This window comes from Mchenga conophoros, linkage group LG14 (genome assembly GCF_057382185.1).
Source record: "Mchenga conophoros isolate Kocher_MC1m ecotype Shallow Benthic linkage group LG14, M_conophoros_male_GT1.1, whole genome shotgun sequence".
NCBI lineage: Eukaryota > Metazoa > Chordata > Actinopteri > Cichliformes > Cichlidae > Mchenga > Mchenga conophoros.
Window position 1 is genome coordinate 705,177 of NC_140539.1, and position 18,624 is coordinate 723,800.

General features: G+C 40.3%; 1 protein-coding gene across 1 annotated transcript in view; it reads left to right on the forward strand.

Moving 5' to 3' along the window:
* Positions 1-18,624, forward strand: part of LOC146559030 (chloride channel protein 2-like) — a 68,664-nt gene that overhangs the window by 32,700 nt on the left and 17,340 nt on the right. Inside the window, exons 7-13 of the mRNA XM_085244764.1 lie at positions 1,018-1,092; positions 2,638-2,716; positions 3,190-3,315; positions 4,299-4,383; positions 8,609-8,710; positions 14,422-14,506; positions 15,734-15,889. Of these exons, the coding sequence (XP_085100890.1) occupies positions 1,018-1,092; positions 2,638-2,716; positions 3,190-3,315; positions 4,299-4,383; positions 8,609-8,710; positions 14,422-14,506; positions 15,734-15,889 (708 nt within the window). The remainder of the gene's footprint in view (positions 1-1,017; positions 1,093-2,637; positions 2,717-3,189; positions 3,316-4,298; positions 4,384-8,608; positions 8,711-14,421; positions 14,507-15,733; positions 15,890-18,624) is intronic.

Consider the following 18,624-nt stretch of genomic DNA (forward strand, 5'->3'; position numbering starts at 1 on the left):
ATACCTGCTTCATGCCCTGGAGGACGGGGCTGTGGCCCCTCCACACCCTCTAGCAGATCATTACATGAAGGAACCTTTTAAAAACAAGCGCGTCCATGCTCACAGGTGTACACACGGGTGATCACACCCACAAACTACACCCTTTTTGGCTCCTACCTCAAAGCACACTGTGTTCTGTTGATCTTATGTGCTGCACAATAATGTTTAATATTTAGTATTTACTGTCATATTCCCATAGATCATCGTGATGTTGTTCATTGTATTGCTCTCGTTTTCTTCTGCTTGTTTTCTTTTTCTTTCTCAACAGGTGATCCAGGTGATTGATAGATGGATTTTTTTTGTCTGCTTATTTAGTTTTTGTTTTTTGCCCTTTATCCCCGTCCCTCTTCCCCGCTGTTTTTCCCCCTCTTCCTTTCTCCCTTTTCTTTTCCTCATTCAAGTCTGTCCCGTATCTAGCAAGTGAAAAAAAAATTATAAAATAAACCATAAAAGGTGAATCAAATGGACCATTACGGCAAGGCTGGGATGGTCCATTTGGTAAAGTAAATCCATTGGGCATCTTTCTTCGCCTTTAGACAATAATTCTGATGCAAAAGAACCAAACGGGACAGGCAAAAAGAAAAAAAAATTGACGTTTTGATCCACATTCTACTGTTGCTGACTTGCACGTTTTCAGTGAGTCACAGCATTAAGACACCACCACGAAGAGACAGCCCTTTTAATATGGAATGACAGCTTTAAGATATCCAAATAAAGAGTAAAGATCCCTCAGAAGACAGGCTTACACTCGGACCACATCTGGTCCTCAGAAACCCACACAGAGTAAATCGAAGCAAAGTGCTGGAACACCATTGTGCTTATATGAAATTTAAATTTAAATTAGATTTTCACCTGAGATCACTTCTCATATTCTGCAACTGGCATAAAAACCGCAACATGTGTATGTGTAACTGTTGACAGACCGTCAAACAGCAGCTAGAGAACCTGTTTTATGCCTTTATTTTTTCCTTCTGTCAGGCTCCCTTTGTACACATCGCCAGCTTGTGTGGCGCTCTCCTCTGCAAGTTGCCTGTGTTTCGAGGAATCTATGAGGTGAGTCTTACATCTTTTTCTTTCTCATGTTTTATTGAATTCATCCACTGTTGATTTTATTTTTTTTTAATGCTTTGCAAATGTCCTACACATATTTTTGCCTATAAAATACCAACAGTCATATTTCTATTCAGGCACTAGTGAACTGTCTCAGAGATGTACAATTATGGTTGGAGAGAAACTTATGGAGAGAAATTATTTTATTTGGGCATCCCAACCCATTTGACGGGTATGACAGTGCTTGGTGTGACTTTTGACTGTGCTTTAAAATTTAATAAACAGATCAGCTCTGTTGTTAAGACAAGTTTCTTTCAACTGAGTCTCCTCAGCAGGGTGAAGGCCTGCCTCCAACCACATGGCTTAGAGACAGTAATTCAGACTTTCATTTGCTCTCATCTCGATGATTGTAATTCTTTACATGCTGGCTCTGCTCAATCTTTACCTCGTCACCTCCAAGTCGATCAAAATGCAGAAGCTCGCTTTTTCACGGGAAATAAGCAGTGTGATCATATTGCAGCTATGCTGGCCTCCGTAGACTGGCTTTAGTGACTGTTTCTATTTAAAGAATACTTTGTGTAACCTTTTGTTGTTTAAAAACATGGTATGTAAATATACTTTGACTTGACTTGATTCATCGGTCAGTGTATACAGTGGCTAAATACAAAAGCATTTCATATCTATTTCATACTGTGCGCACAATATCAAAGAATACAAGCAGAAGTGTAGCTTCCAAAGTCGTGATGAATTTCTGATGATGATTGAGGAAACATAGTCTGTGTATAAGCTGAAAACTGATTCAGAAGCAATCTATGGTTTGGTGAAGATTTTAGCTATAATTTGCATGCTCTTTGAAGAATAAATGAATCTACCAGTGTTGATCAGCTCCAATGCCTTCTCTGGAACACCACGAGATTCTGACAAATTTAGTAAAACCACAATGACAAAACTGACTAAACACAGGAGAAAACACAAACACAGACTAGACCTGAGAGAAATAGGAGGACAAGAAAAAGTTGATAACTAACAATATCAAAATGAAAACATAAACTAGGCAAAAGTATATCCAGACTAAAAACAAGAGCAATTTCAAAATAGCTGGGAGAAAAGCCAGGATCATGACAAACAGATGTGCCAAAAAAGCTTCATTGTGTGGGGGTAAGAAAGTATAACATACTATGGCTATAAACTTGTGTGCATCAGTTTCATGTTTTATACTTGGACTATGTTACACTCCATTGTCCCTTTTAAATAAAGAATTATTATTAGTATTATCATATTTTACAATTTAATTTTTCGAACCTTTTTACCTTCAAAGCGAAAGAAGATACAATTTCATACAGCATATCTTTGAGCAGAGAATTACCGCTATTCATAGTAAACACTTAAAATGGTCTTCCACCTTCTTACGGTTACATTGTAATTGTAGCTAATTTAATGTAGTCTAATCTATCCAATATTGCCTAAATGGTGAGTAGGTTATTTATTTCTGTATTCCACATCTATTTATTCTAAAGCTGAAATGTAATCACTTCCGTGTGATTTCAGAATGAGTCCAGGTACAGAGAGATGCTAGCAGCAGCCTGTGCTGTGGGAGTAGGCTGCGTTCTTGCTGCGCCCGTAGGAGGTGAGGTTCATCAAATGTGACGTGGTAACACTCCGAAGTAAGCTAAATCTGCAAACACTGTTAAGGCTTTAAGTTGAGCAGTGTAATATATAACATGTAATATGATAAGCTTTATGTTGCTGAAATCTGTGGAGCAGTTTCAGTAATGTTTCACAAGCTATCTTGTAATTGAGGGTTTCTTTTTTCACGCCTATGTATCAGTGCCAATTTCTTCAAGTTCAAGATTTTTTTGAGCCTCTCTTGTTAAGTCATGTATATATACAGCTCGCCATGAGCAAATCTATCCAAGATGAGCTGGAAGTAAATGACACTGAGATCTGAGTGAAGATGCTGGCTAGCAAATTCAACAGACAAAAGAAAATATTGTTCTTCAGCACAAGTGCAAGACGGGTTTTTGAAAAGTCAGTGTAAGTTTCAGAATATTTTAAAAGTCAGTTCCAATGCTCATGCCTTGCGTTGTTTGTGTGTTTCAGGTGTGCTCTTCAGTATTGAAGTAACATTCACATTCTTTGCTGTGAGGAGCTATTGGAGAGGGTTTTTTTCCGTCACCATCGCTGCCTTCTTTTTCAGGGTATTGGCTGTGTGGTACAAAGACGAAGGTATGACTGTGTGGCCAGATGTTTTTACCAGGTGTTTTAAGGAATTCACAATGTCACACCTTTTAATACTAAAAACAGCATTGATCATTAAATGAAACCTTACTGCTTTCATAGATACAACAGCGCTAATTTATGTTGAATGAAATTGCAGGCTGTTTGCAGTTATGAATTCAGGAAAATGTGGACTCAAAGCTTGTTGGGACTTATGAATTCCTAATTTGACAGATGTAGTCTCTTTAAAAATGTCAATTTAAAAAGTAAATCACCAGACCCTGAACACAGAACGCATAAACAAATGAAGATGTGTCTCCACGTTACTAATACATGTAGCTGTGATTTGTATATTAAGATAAGATAAGATAACTCTTTATTGTCATTGCACAGTCATACATAGTACAGTAGTACAATGAAATTGGAAAAACTGTCCTACGTCGGCACTACATATAACACAACACGACACGATATGACACATCACAACGTAACAAACAACACAACACAGTATATTAACTTAGTATAAAAAAGAAGAATAAGTGTATGAGAAGAATAAGTGTATGATGGTATATTTAAGAGACAAGTCAAAGTAAACGCAGCAAAATGAATCACAGTGGAGCTGCAAGTTTCAGTTTCTAGTGTTCTTCCCCCATTATTTGTGTAGTATGATCAAACATGGCTAGGTTTTGAGGTTTGCTCAGTACTTTCTCAATAAACTTCAGCAGGATCATTTTTTATGCATTCACCTAACAAATGATAGATTACCTAATTTGTTTTTGGGACAAGACATACACCACATGCCTGTTGCATCAGAAAGAGCTGTTCACAATGCTCAGCCTGAAACTAGCTTTACTCTCCATTTTCCATCAGTTATTCAACATCTGTAATACCTAATGTTATTGCTAAAGTTTGGATACTTGCACCTCGAAGTTTTGATGACTATTCAGTGATACACTAGCTTGTCCTCTTGGTTTTGCTTTCTCTTGCACCAGAGACCGTCACAGCCCTTTTTAGAACCCATTTCCAGGTAGACTTTCCCTTTGACCTCAAGGAGATGCCTGCCTTCGCTTTGCTTGGGTAAGTTTCCATCTCTAAACTTGAAATGCAAAAATTTGCTTTAAAAATAGTAAAATTGAAAAATACCCACTAGTTCCAACTCATCAGCTAAGCATCAGGAAAAAGATGTGCATATGAAATACTTTTTGTTGACTGAGGTTTTTAGCAGTCATTTAAAAGCCATTTGTTCTGAAAGATATTCCAACATATTATGATTGCCGCATATATTCTGATATTATTAAGGAGCACTACTTAAGTAGGTTTGATTCAGTTTTATTTATGTATTCACAACAACAGTCACCTCAAAGTGCTTTATATTATGAGGTAGAGACCCTACATTAACAGAGAGAAAACCCCAGCAATCAGATGACCTGCTGCGAGCAAGTGCTTGGCAAGAGTGGGAAGAAAAAACGTCCTTTTAACAGGAAGAAACCTTCTGAAGAACAAGTCTCAGAGAGGGCAGCCATTTCCTGCTGACTCTTTGGGGGTGAGGGGAGAGCGTAAAGTGATGTTGAAGTGACATCTTTTATAAGTAAATTTGGACTGAAGGCTTTGTTTTGTAATGCCAGGCTTTGACCTTTTTTCATGTCTATTATACTTTATGTCACAGTTTGGCATGGCAAACCGTGGGGGGTGTGGGGAAGGAGGACCCAGGCGCGGTGCTCTATGTACAAGCAGTGCGTTTATTTACAGTGATGGAACTGATACACAACAATAACACATCCCCGTGTGCTCCCGACTTCCACTCCGTGTCTTCTCCCAGTGTTTGTGCTCATGTGTCTGCTCCCTCGTGCCAGTGCACTCTGTGACTGCTGCCCTCTCATCCAGCAATCCGTCCTGGGAAAATAGAGGCAGTAGTTAGCACCCTCAGTTCACTTGGCAAGCTCACACTCACAAACAGACCAGCTGAAGAACTGACGGGAAGTCTCACGAAATGATCCCGTGTCGGTGGGAGCTCCAAGACTCTCTTAAGTAGCTCCCCCGACGAGGCCTGATCAGCAGCAGGTGTGTGGCTTCGGGTATGGCCAGTCCGCCAGCAGGGCCACACCCACCAGGCCTGAAGGCGCCCGCAGAAACACATACACACACATACAAGCAGGGATAACGAGGGACGGCAATACAAAATATATATTATAATATTAGTCCATAACTGCTCAGGGATCCTGGGTCGCTCAGACACTTTATATTTATACGTTTAGTGTGACATCAGTAAGACCTCAGTATACGGGCTATTTATAGTCCAAATGTGGTTCCTGTGGATCTTTTCAACTCAAAACTAAGACTAATTTTAGACGTTTAATATTCCTGCATGCATAGGCTCTGTAGTCACATGTTTTCAGAGGCATGTTTTCTGTAGGGAAACAGTTATGTGTTGAATGCAGAGTGATCAGCATACAGTGATACAGCATACAGGGAGGGGCTACTTGCCATGTCCAATGTCTCCACCGCAGGGAAAAGGTGTTACGGTCATTGGGGGGACTCAAACGCAGGACTACTTGCTCAAAGGAAGAACAGAGGGTTTTATTCACAAACACCAGGTGAAGTGTGTGACAGTGACTAAGTGCTATATACAAGCGTGCAGGGATTAGGGCTCCAGGGAATCCACAGTGAAAAGCAGGGGATCACTATCACTCCTCTTCAGTCTCTCTTGGCGTCTCACCAGTCATCCATTCTTCTCTCGCACCAGAAACTCTGGACTGTGACAAAAGGGTAACATCTCCTGGGTCTAGGTGTGGATTCCCCTTCTAGGGGCGAGGGTACCTTGTATAGAGGCTGTTTGTGGAGTGTGATTGTGTGACAATGTCCATTTGTCTTTACGTTGGGTGAGTGCTGAGTAATTGTATATGTGTGCATGCAAGTTTGTGTCTGTGTCTATATGTCAGGTCGGGTCTTAGACTCCGCCCCTCTGGCAACACCTCAGACTCTCCAAGGTATGGGGGCACACTCCCGGCCTGGCGCCCGTGGCTCGGTCAGGCTCCAACCGTGGGTGGGGGGCTCAGTCCACTCTGGCACAGCTGGCTGCCGGTGGATCCCGCGGGCAGGCCACTGCAACCCCCTCTGGCCTCTGCTCCGTGGCTGCTGAGTGACCCCTCGTCTGAGGCTCTCCTAAGCTCTTCCCAGGAGGCTGGCACAGATGTCCCTCCATGCCTGTTTCATGCCCTGGGGGACAGGGCTATGGCTCCCCACTAGCACATCGTTACATGGAGAAACTTTTTGAATACAACCGTGCTGATCCACACAGGTGTTCACAGACACAAACTACATCTTTCTTGGCTGCTACCTCACAGCACACTGTGAGCTGTCCGTCTTGACTGCTGCACAAAAAACTTTGAAAATTCAGTATTTACTGTTATTTACGCTTAGCTAGGTTAAGTGCTAAGTGGGTTGCAGTAGTGTTGTGTTTAATATGTTGCTCTCTTTTTGTTTGTTTCTCTTTTTTCATTTTTTTTCTCTCAACCGGTGATCCGGGTGATTTTTTTAAAGTGTCCTCTCTCACTGTCCCTCTTCCCCTCTGTTTTTTCCTTAGCCTCCCTCTCTTTCTCTCTCCCTGTCCTATTCCCCGGTCATGTCTGTCCCATCTGTAATAACTTAATAAAATACAATAAAATAAAATAATAATAACAAATGTTGAAATGGACCAATACAGCAAGGCTGTGATGATCCACTTGGTAAAGTAAATCCGTTTGGTATCTTTCTTGGCCTTCACACAAATATTCTGACAGCTAAAGAAACAAACAGGGCAGGAAAGAAAAAGGAAGGAAGAAAGTGTGCAGCTGCGTGGTGGATTAGGAGCAGAAACATCCCCAGCTTCTTACAGCCAGTTTACAAATGTGCACATCAACAAAGACCGTCAATCAGATAGTCAAGGTTATATATACACTTGCAAACTTCTTGTACTTTCTGTCACAACTTCTCTCAGTCCTACTTCCATCACAAACATACTCGCTTCCTATTACACAGTTCTTCACAATAAAACACGATAACAACCTTACTAAATTAAAAATGAACCACACATAAAGCAAATGCACTTTTAAATGTATTAAACACATTGTACTCCTTTGGCAATAATTACAGATTCTTTCTAAATACTTTAACCATTACTGTTTTACATTTTAACATGGATTTCAATGTGGTTAATATCTATTTATAACAGTTTTAACCGGTTACAAAAAAATCAGTTGATTCCCAAACCATAAAGTAATGCTTATCTGTGCCCAGGAAGCACTGTTGCTGTCTGAAGCTCAGTAAGGCCAAACACAGTCAAGTCAGGAACTTGTGCATAAAACGTGAAGTGTTATGCACAAAGATAAAACTTTTAGATATTTTGTTTTACATTTCAGTTCATAAGTGCACAGTCTGATTTACAGGTACAAAATATTTATGACCTGAATTTGAACCCATATGAAGAAAAAAAAAATCACACAACGTATTAGTTTTTCCAAAAATATATAAACTGAATTTTAAAAACTTACATTTTCTAATTGTGAATTGTGTATAATACACATGAAAATGAAATACAATTATTAGCAAATCTCAAATCAATATTTTATTCACAATATAACATTGAAAGTTATCAAATGTTATATGTATATATGTTAATATTTCATGAAACATGTTTCTTTTTTGGGTGGTTGGTTTTTGGGTGTCACTGTATGGGTAAACTGTTGTGAGGCATGACTCATGGGTGGGTATTACGCAGTACATGTGGGTGCACTCACCTGTTCACCTCGCCTGGTGTTTGATGAGGAAAAGGATAGGGTGAGCATGGGGTGAAACCTTCTGCTGACTGCAGTTTGATTCAGTGGGTTGATGTCGCAATTTGGTGTGATAATTGGTGCAGCATTCTGTTGGTTTGTAGTTTGGTATGTTTGTGCAGTCTGTGCATTTGTGTGTTTTGTATCCCATGTACTGATTCATGGTTTGGACAGTGTAATGGTTAAATTAATAGAACAAACTCAGAATGGCATTTGATGTGTTTATTGGTGTGTTGTTTAGCCATTGGTTATGGAGTAGCTAAGCAATAGCTTATGTTGAAGTTGATAGCAGCTATAATTCTCAATTCCCGTGGTTGGAAAAACAAGTGATTAGTTTAGTTTAAGAATTAAAAGATCTCATCCAGGCAGTTTCTCTGATGTGAAGATGGGCAGAGGTTCTGCAAAACCGCAGAACAAGATTTAGTCCCTCAATATAAAAATCATATTTCTTAATGTCTTCAAGGCATTAACTTCTTTCTCTTTTTCTGCAGTATTATCAGTGGTTTTGGTGGGGCTTTGTTTGTCTACCTAAACCGACGGATTGCCCTGTTCATCAAGAAACAGAAGCTCTTCAACACATTCCTCATGAAAAAGTAAGTTGGGATTTTTTTAATATGAGGCAGTGAATGCAAAGCATTGTTGCAAATTTATGACAAGCATGTTAACTTGTCAGGAAAACTGATGCAGCCCATCTGCTTCAGTCTGCAGTCAACATGTTGTGCATTCAGACATGTTTTTCTGTAGACCTTTCTCTTTTTCATACCATTCTCTTTGAACCCCACAGATGTTTGTGTGGTTTAGTTCTATTACGTCAGCAGTTTCTGAAACACTCAGACTATGCCAGTCAAATTTTTTTAAGGAATTAAAAAATAAATAAATTCAGTATTCATTTACCGTAATTGTCGGGCTATAAGCCGCTACTTTTTGCACAAGCTTTGAACCCTGCGGCTTTTAGTCAGGTGCGGCTTTTCTATGGATTGTCTATGATTTTTGTGATATCGTAAGACGATTTGTTTTGTTTGTTCCGCTGTTGTACGGCACTACATTGCCTGGCGGAAGGATCGGGGTTCAAGAGTGGTATGTTGGTCACATGTCCGTCCGCCAGGCAACGTAGTGCCGTACGAAGTAGCGCGAAAAACAAACTTCAAAGTAGCGCTACGCGTTCAGCGGGAGGCGTGGATACTAATGTGCCACAAACAGGACTTTAATATCACCAACCATTCCCATGTTATTACGGTGTATCCATATAAATGGCCCACCCTGTACTTTTCAACTTCTTCTGTGTAAATGTCAGCTTTCAACAGTTCTGCACTTTTGTTTTCAGGTGAAAAATTCTGTATTTTCCAGCTCATTTAACATTTTTAACTTAACATTCAGCTATCAGCATCCACACTTCCATTTGATAAGAAAATGCATTTTATAGTTTCACTTGTAATTTACTCTTAATTTAACTACGTAACTCTAGAAGCCTGCACAGCACAGTCAGACATAATAAAAGGGACCCAACGTTGAAGCATAGGCTGAGACTTTAGGAAAGCATTTCCTGAAGCCTCCTAATGTTAGCCCACTTTACCCATTCCAAAACTAGTGTTGATGTGTGTTCACCGGGCTATATCCAGGTTTCATCATCATCATCATCATCATCATCATCATCGTTTATTTGTATAGCACTTTAAGAACACACCAGGCAGACCAAAGTGCTGAACAACACAGATCAAAACAACAACCAAATTAAAAATACCATAAAATCATTACATACAATAAAATAAATAAGAAGGTGTCAGTTTCCTACAGAGTTAAAAGCCAGGGAATAAAAATAGGTTTTCAATCTGGATTTAAAGACCTGGGCCCTATTTCAGGAAGCCGGTTTAGAGCAAAATCTGAGTAAGTATACCCTGAGTTAACGAAAACTCTGGGTTTTCGGTTTCACAAAGCGAGTTTAGATTAATTCTGAGCGAGTTACTATGACGACACACTCCGTGAAGCTAACCTGCCCCCTAGCAGGTTTACTACAACTAACCCTGACCTTCTCCGCCTCTTTGTCAGAAACCTGACTGTAGGAAGTGTCGGACATGGCGTGCCCCTTCCTTGAAGAGCCAGTAGATGTTGAAGCCCAAATTCTCCGCAGAGCTCTCCGCCGGGAGAGAGTGATTAGAGCGCATTTGGACATTTTATCATTTCCTGATGATTTCCTGTGTGAACGTTACCGTTTTTCAGCACAATCTATAATTTATTTGAATAACATCCTCAGGCCTAATATTGCTCATGTGACACATCGCGGACATTCTCTCAGTTCTGTACATATTATTTGTATTGCACTTCAGTTTTTTGCAAACGGGAGCTTTCTGTATAATATTGGTGACGCTGAGCACGTTTCCAAGGCTACCGTCTGTCGGGCAGTCAGGACTGTTACAGTTGCACTGAAACGTCTCGTGTACTCGTTTGTGGTGTTCCCCGGTCATAGACCCACAAGATTTATCAAAGAGGGATGCCACAAAATTGCAGGTAGCAGGATGAACGAAACTTAATTCATGATGTGGTGATACTTGAACTACTACTTAAATTTTACATTTATTCTCACGGTTCCCAGGCGTGATTGGCTGTATAGATGGCACTCACATTCCAATCATTGCTCCTTCAGTAAATGAAGGAGACTATGTGAACAGGAAGTCTTTCCACAGCATTAATGTACAGGTACATAGTTCCCTGTAGCATTTCAAACTAACAAATTATTTCATTATAGTAATGGATGCTAATTTGTGTTCTCTGCACTGTGAAGATCATATGTGATGCTGCCAACATTATCACAAATGTGGAAGCCAACTGCTCAGCCTCTGTGAGTGGTGGTGGTGGACGACCTCCACCTGTTTTTCAGGCCTCCGCTTTTTTTCTGTTGGCTATAACGGGTCACATTTGAGCATACAGAGTAAGCAAATATGTACTTGTAATGTGCTCAGATAATTTCAATAAGTGCTTACAGAGGGGAAATTAATGTAGCCTCTAACTGCAATTGATTTACATGGGACAAACAGACCAAGCACTATGGCTCATAATACAATTACACCTTACCTGTTTGGACTATATTTTTATATTTCATTTTTACTTGCTGCCAGGAACGTTTGGGGCCTGTTGGGTTGCACCTGCGCTCACATCACATCACAAAATCAAATGTATGAAATAAAAAATAAAATAAAATATAATAAAATAAAATAACGTGTTAAATGGGTGGAAATCCCTAGATCAATGTTTAAATTAACACTCACGCATTGACTCTGTCGGCCATGTTTTGCCATGCATGCTCCCTTTCTTTTGCAGCTGAGGCTGTGTTACTTTTTTTCCGCAAAATTTGCATGTTATCGCCCACCCCCGTGACATCACGCTCCAAAGCCCTATACTGCCATCAGAATTTCGGCCTCAAGCGCTGTAAAATACATTGACCGCGCCTTCTTTCCCTCCGTCTCCATGGTGACTCGCTTAATCTGTACTCCACTAATCAGGGCTTTATGTATCCTCGTGTGCGCGCTTAACTTGGGGTTAAAGCAACTCTGCGTTGATTGAACTAATTGTTATCAGCCTTTCTGAAACCGAATATTCCGAGTTGGACAGTTCGGGGTTACTCAACCCTGAGTATCGTTTTTTTCACTCTGAGTTTTCTAAACCGGCTTCCTGAAATAGGGCCCTGCACTGATGACGCTTGTCTAATTTGGAGGGGAAGGTTATTCCAGAGCATCGGAGCTGCAATTGAAAAGGCTCGGTCTCCTCTGCATTTCAGCCGCGACTTAGGGACCGACAGCAGCAGCTGCTCAGCTGAACGGAGCGAGCGGGGAGGAACATGTGGCTTCAGCAAATCAGATAAATAGACAGGAGCCAGACCATTTAAAGATTTAAAAGCCAATAAAAGGACTTTAAAACGAACCCTAAATTCAATAGGAAGCCAATGCAAGGAAGCCAGAACCGGAGTGATGTGATCGAATTTCCTACTACCGGTTAAAAATCGCGCCGCCGCATTTTGAACTAACTGCAGGCGTGACAAGGTGCCCGACCCAACCCCTATTAAAAGGGAATTACAATAGTCCAGACGTGAGGTGATAAAAGCATGAATAAGAGTTTCCAAATTGGGTTTGGAAAGGAAAGGCTTAACCTTCGACAGGCGTCTGAGGTGATAAAAAGCTGATTTCACCACCCCACTTACATGACCTTCAAAAGTAAGCGCAGAATCAAGTTTAACACCAAGATTAGTGATTGAACTTTTCAGATGAGAGGTCAAATCATCAAAATCAACATCTGGAGAATCAGTAGAACGATGCGGGCCATATAAAATTACTTCCGTTTTGCGACCATTAAAATTCAAAAAATTATTTGCCATCCATAATTTAATATCGCTAAGACAGTCAAGCAGTGATTGACATGGGGAGGTATCCAAATGACTAAAAGGTAAGTAAAGCTGACAGTCATCGGCATACAAATGAAATGACACTCCGTGTTTACGAAAAATCGCACCAAGGGGGAGTAAATACAGCGAGAAAAGTAATGGCCCAAGGATAGATCCCTGGGGCACACCCCAAAGCAGAGGGGCCACAGAGGAAGCGGCCAGCCCCAGCTTGACACAAAAACTCCTTTCGGAAAGATATGATTTTATCCATGACAACGCCAGATCACAAATTCCCACACAGTGATGTAAGCGGGAGATCAGCAGGTCGTGGTCCACTGTGTCAAATGCAGCTGTCATATCCAATAACACAAGCACAGCATATTTACCACGATCAGTAGCAACAAGAATGTCATTCATAACTTCATACATCTGGCTATTGATTTCAAGAAGTTCAAGAATATGGAGGTAGTCCTCCTCCTTCATTATTCCACTCACTTTGTATAATGTACCAGTACCACTGGCAGCAAAACTACTGTACAGAGCCCCTCTGATGACATGGTCCAAAAAATAAATATCTTGTGGCCGCAAAATACTACTTCGTGGGCACGAAATGGGTATAACATGCCCACGAAATACTTATTTGTGGCCACGAAACACGTGACTGATAACCGTGATCCTTCCCAGGCCCTTGCAGTTGGTTGACAATAAAATCTATGTAAAGCAACTGGGCCTTCAATATCCTGTTTAAATGTCTCTCCATAATAATGGTTCCTTGCATTGCCAGGCTTTTCAAAATGCATTTGTAGCTCATCCCCAGCCTAAAATAAAACTCAATCATACTGTCTCTGTCCACAGTGCATAGGTTTAGCCTACTCTTATGCTTATGTCTCTACGCAGCTGTCCAGGAATTGTATCAATATGATGTGCGCACGTTATCTATTTCGTTGCCACAAATGCGTAATTCGTTGCCACGTTATACCCAATTCATGCCCACAAATTAGCATTTCGTGCGCACGTTATGCCTATAATACTACTACTAAATACCTATAATACTACTTCGTGCCCTCGAAATAGTATTGCGTGGCCACAAATAAGTATTTCGCGGGCACGTTATACTATTTCGAGGGCATAAAGTAGTATTTTGTGGCCACAATTTATTTACTTTTTGGACCATGTCATCAGAGGGGCTCCGTACAAAACAGACCCAGGGCATGTTTGACAGTTGGTGCAGTTCACATTAACTCCTTCAAACATACCGCTCGTCATTATAGCCAGCCAGTTCGATGTTTGGTCATCAGAAATTAATACTTTTCTCCATAAGGCTTTTGGCTTGTCCATGTGGTCAAGCTATAGATTTCAGTTAAGCTACCAAGAGTCTAGTCGAAGTTCAACTGTTAAAACACATTCGACCAAATATTAATAGGGGCATATGTATATTTGTGTCTCTGCATACTTTCGATCCTATGTGTATTAGAGAAAACCCCAAACACATTCAAACCTGTGCACAAAATTCCAGTTTCTTATATTCATTTAAAAGGAATAAATGACAAATCATAGATTGACAGAATGATATGGTAAAGCTCTAAACTCCACATGCATAAATACATTGAGCTGCTGACATGTGATTGGATAATTTGAGATTTGCCTTAAAAATAATTTTCATAGGTATACCCAGCAAGGTGGCCTGTAAGTGTATTATTTTAAGTTAAACAAACTTGAGTAAATAAAGGAAAAAATGTACCTATAAAAATTTATATAATATAGTGATTGGCTTCACGTTGCTTTTTCACCCATGCGTGAATAACTATGGTTTTCTCAGTAACTGTTAGACATGCATTATTCCCTGTTTATTGTTTTATGTTATTGTTTTAAAGCATTTCATTGTTTTACCCTTGCTTACTTGTTCTTTCTGTTATATATCTATGTTCTTAGATGTCTTGTGTATCCAGTGATGGTCTCTTTCCTCATTTCGTCACTATTGTTTCCTTCTGGTTTTGGACAGTTTATGGCTGGAGAGGTAGGTTCACAAAGCCCATGAACCATATATTATTTTTATTACATATACTCATCACTCTACAGTTATTACAGTAGACATCAAAGAATTCTTTAAAAAAATATGCAGGGCTTTTTCTCTTTATTCTAATTAAGCTAATTTTGAAATGTATCTAAAGATGGTTTACATATCATACATGTTGTATGGTTTGAAAACAGTCTTTATCCATCTTAAATCATTTAATTATTGATATACCAAATTATTGATATATCAATAAGACTTAAAATTCAGCCCGTTCTTGTTAAATTGAAGTCATTCATTATATAATAAAATACATCATCAACTAACTCAAAAAAATGAAAAAATTTTCTGTGGATTACACATCATGGAAATGCTAATGTTAAATAAAAGGATAATATTGAAACCATTAGAAATTATCTTCTAGGGTTTCAAGCCAAACACTGAATTTTGAATGAAATATGTCTGTGAAGGTTCTCAGTCATCCAGGTCATCGTAGTCAAAGGAGCTTGCAAAGAAAAGCGTCTGGGCTTCTTTAAGTTGCTTGAAGACGTTTCACCTCTCATCCAAGAAGCTTCTTCAGTTCTAAGGTCAAATGGTGGAGAGTCCCAGATATAAACCTAGTGGGAGTGACCCCCCACAGAGGGACAAAAGGACCCCCTGATGATCCTCTAATCGCCTGAGCCAAGGTGTGAAACTGGGCGTGGGTCCCAATCAGCCAGAGTTTCGGGTGAGCTCATTGTAAAACCTGGCCCCACTTTATCATGTGATGTCCTGAGGTCAGATGGCCCAGGATGTGAGTGGGCGTTAAGGTGTCTGGGAAGGATCTCAAAACTGGATTATAAATGGCAGAGAGTTGGTGTCGTAAACCCCCGCCTCTGTTCAAAGATGGTCGCTCACAGTGGACATAGATGCTTCTTTCACTCCTCTTTCAAACCATCTGTCCTCTCTGTCCAAAATGTGAACGTTGGCATCCTCAAAGAGTGACCTTTATCCTTAAGATGCAGATGGACTGCTGAGTCTTGTCCTGTGGAGGTGGCTCTTCTGTGTTGTGCCATGCGCTTGTGAAGTGGCTGTTTGGTCTCTCCGATGTAGAGGTCTGAGCATTCCTCTACATGGACACCAACTATCTGTCATGTGTTTCTGTTTCTATTATCTGTGAAAGAGCTCCGACTCAGTCACAGTCGTAGTAATTGTATTTTTTTTATTTGTTTAATTTTCCAAATTTTCCAGCTGACACAGAACGAGGCTTTGGTCACATTACTGGACAACCGCACATGGACTAAAGACGGCATCGCTGAAGAGTTTGACTACATTGGAAACGCACGAGTCTGGATGCACCCACAAGTCACCGTCTTCGGCACACTGGCCCTTTTCACCATAATGAGAGTAAGGTGAAAATATGTGTACAAAGCTGTAGGTTTGATTTATGCTAGTAAATGTGTCTGTCTGCAAGTTTTCATAATGTATAAAATGAATTTGTCATTCTATGTAAAGTATGTTAAATTCATGCACAATTCCTGACAGGATTTATTATACATACACGGGGTGCTATCCCCCCTTTTTAATCCAGAGGTCCACATTTACTTACATGTGAATGTGTTATTAATGTCTTTTTAAAAGCTTTCCCATGTTAATTTTATTTGCTGGAAAGAAAATATGTCCCTCTGCTGGTGCTGCAGCTTACTGCGAGTGCAACTAGTGCATGCATGTCCATTTCATGCTTTGGAGAGGCAAAGTGTGAAATGGAAACAGTGGACTACTCTATGTATTACATGCTTTGCTTTGATACTAGGTTGGTCTGAAAGCTGCGTGTGCAGCACACATGCATTTAAAGAACACTGACGGTAGGACATGATTTTCTATCATGGTGTAGGAGTGTCAGGTGCACACTGATATTGGCTCTGTCACACCGATCTTGCTAGTGAGCTGATGTCAATGTTAAACGTATAAGCTGCATTCTTGTCTTTGAATAAGAAACTTTGAATGATTATTTTATGGTTAATGGTTCCAAACATCTTAACATAAGAAGATGATCCAGCTAGGCTATCATTTTGACTCTAAAGGGGTCGGCAACCCTGGGCATGCGTGCCACAGCTGGCACGCAAAGGGTTAGATGATGGCACGACACACAGTGAATTAATCTGAGAAGGTGCATTAAAAAATAATAATCTATGGACGGGCCACTGGTGCACATCACTAATTAGCTTACATTAGTTGTGCCACTTCCACATTCCAACACTTCAAACGTTCAAGAGCTGTCTGCTCAGCGCAGCATCAGCACCACGAATTCACAATGCAGGTGTTTGGACCAATGCTTTCTTTTCTGATTAAACCAGAAAGCTTTAATGGGCAGCTGGATTTGTCTCGTGCATTTTCACCTGCTGGACATCACTACCTGACAAGTGTAACTGTCTTCAGAGCATTGCACAGGCCTTATTGACAGTGTTTGGCTCCACATATCTGTGTGAGCAGACTTTCTATCACACAAATAATGTTCTCAGCACCTCCCATAGCCGTCTGACTGCCGGACACTTGGAGACCTGTGTCTCTGAGTGGGAGACCATAGACCACAATAACATGTATTAACAAACATGCCTTAGTATTTTTCCTTATCACTTTTGTGAGTAGACCATAAATAGCATTTGTATTTTCTGTCGTACAGTTCCTTTGCTGTTATAGAGTTCTTGTTTTGGATAAAAAGTGTTTTTTTTTTATTTGCTTTTTGTTTAAAACAGCTGATCTGCACTTTGCCAACATCTGCGAACAAATATAGTTCTTTAAAATTATTCTATATAGCGTGGAACTGTTGAGCATGATTGCTAATGCAATGGTTGATATGGCACATTGACTTCTGAGGAAACGTTCTGATAATGAGTAGCATTATCAGAACGGTTGCCGACCCGTGATTTAGACCAAGGGTATTCAACTGAAATTTAAGGATGTCTGGTCAGAGAAAACTTCCTCAGTCAATTTACTATGCAAGCTACAATGCATGTGACCAATTTGTGCATCTCCTGTGTTAGGGCTGGGCGATATATCGAGTTTTTTAAAAATATCTATTTATTTTCATGCGAGATATAAGATGTGACAATATCGTTTATATCGATATAGTCTATGTTACGTTATAATTATACTTGTGGAGCCGCAGGTTTGCCTCTTTCGTCCACTTTTGTCTCTACGCTGCGTTACTCGGCCTCGCCTCTCCTTCACTAAACACAACTCCCCCTCCCCCATAGCTTCACCTGCAGGCAATGACAAGATGAAAGTGGAAAATCTCCGTTAGCGAGTTACCGCGGATCGCCCCATGCATTGGGCTGGACGGCGTCAACGTGTTAGCGAGCTAACCGCGCTAACGAGCTAACCGCGCTAACGACATGCAGCCCACAGGGGCTGCACGGCCTAAAATCCTTTCATTTTCTCAAAAATCGACAGCGCGCCTTATGTATGAATTCTGGTTGTGCTTACTGACCGCGAACCGATTTTATGTGGAACACAGCGCTCAGCAATCTGTCAAAAAATGTTTTAATATGACTTTGCTAAGCTACGGAGCTGCACCGCTTGATGGATTGTCGGAGGATTACGGCTACCGGGGAGGAGCCTCGCGGAGTGATACGTACTGTGTGTGTATAAGGACCATAAATGGCACCTGTTCAGAGACGTGGTGCAGCTATGAAATCTGTCTTTGTTATTATGCTCAGCGTCTATTAGTTTACATTTTGACTGCATAATTGTGAGCTTTTTGTTATGCACAAAAACAACATTTTCTTTTATTTATGGACCATGATTATTTAATAAATACTGATAATTTATTTTTGAGTAATTTCTTCATGTACATCTACGCTGTATGTAAATAAAAGTGCCCGTGTGACAGCTGGGACACAGTGTGACTAAGAACTCTCTTTTTGTTCTTAACTTATGGCTTTAAAAAAAAATCGAGATATATATCTTATATCGCCATCCAGGTAAAAAATATCGAGATATGAATTTTGGGTCATATCGCCCAGCCCTATCCTGTGTGCACACACTGGCTACAATAAGCCTATAGAAAAGAGCTGTGCAAATTAAAATAACCCTACAGTAAATCTAAAAAACTTTGAGCAGAGTAAAACAGAAATCGCGCA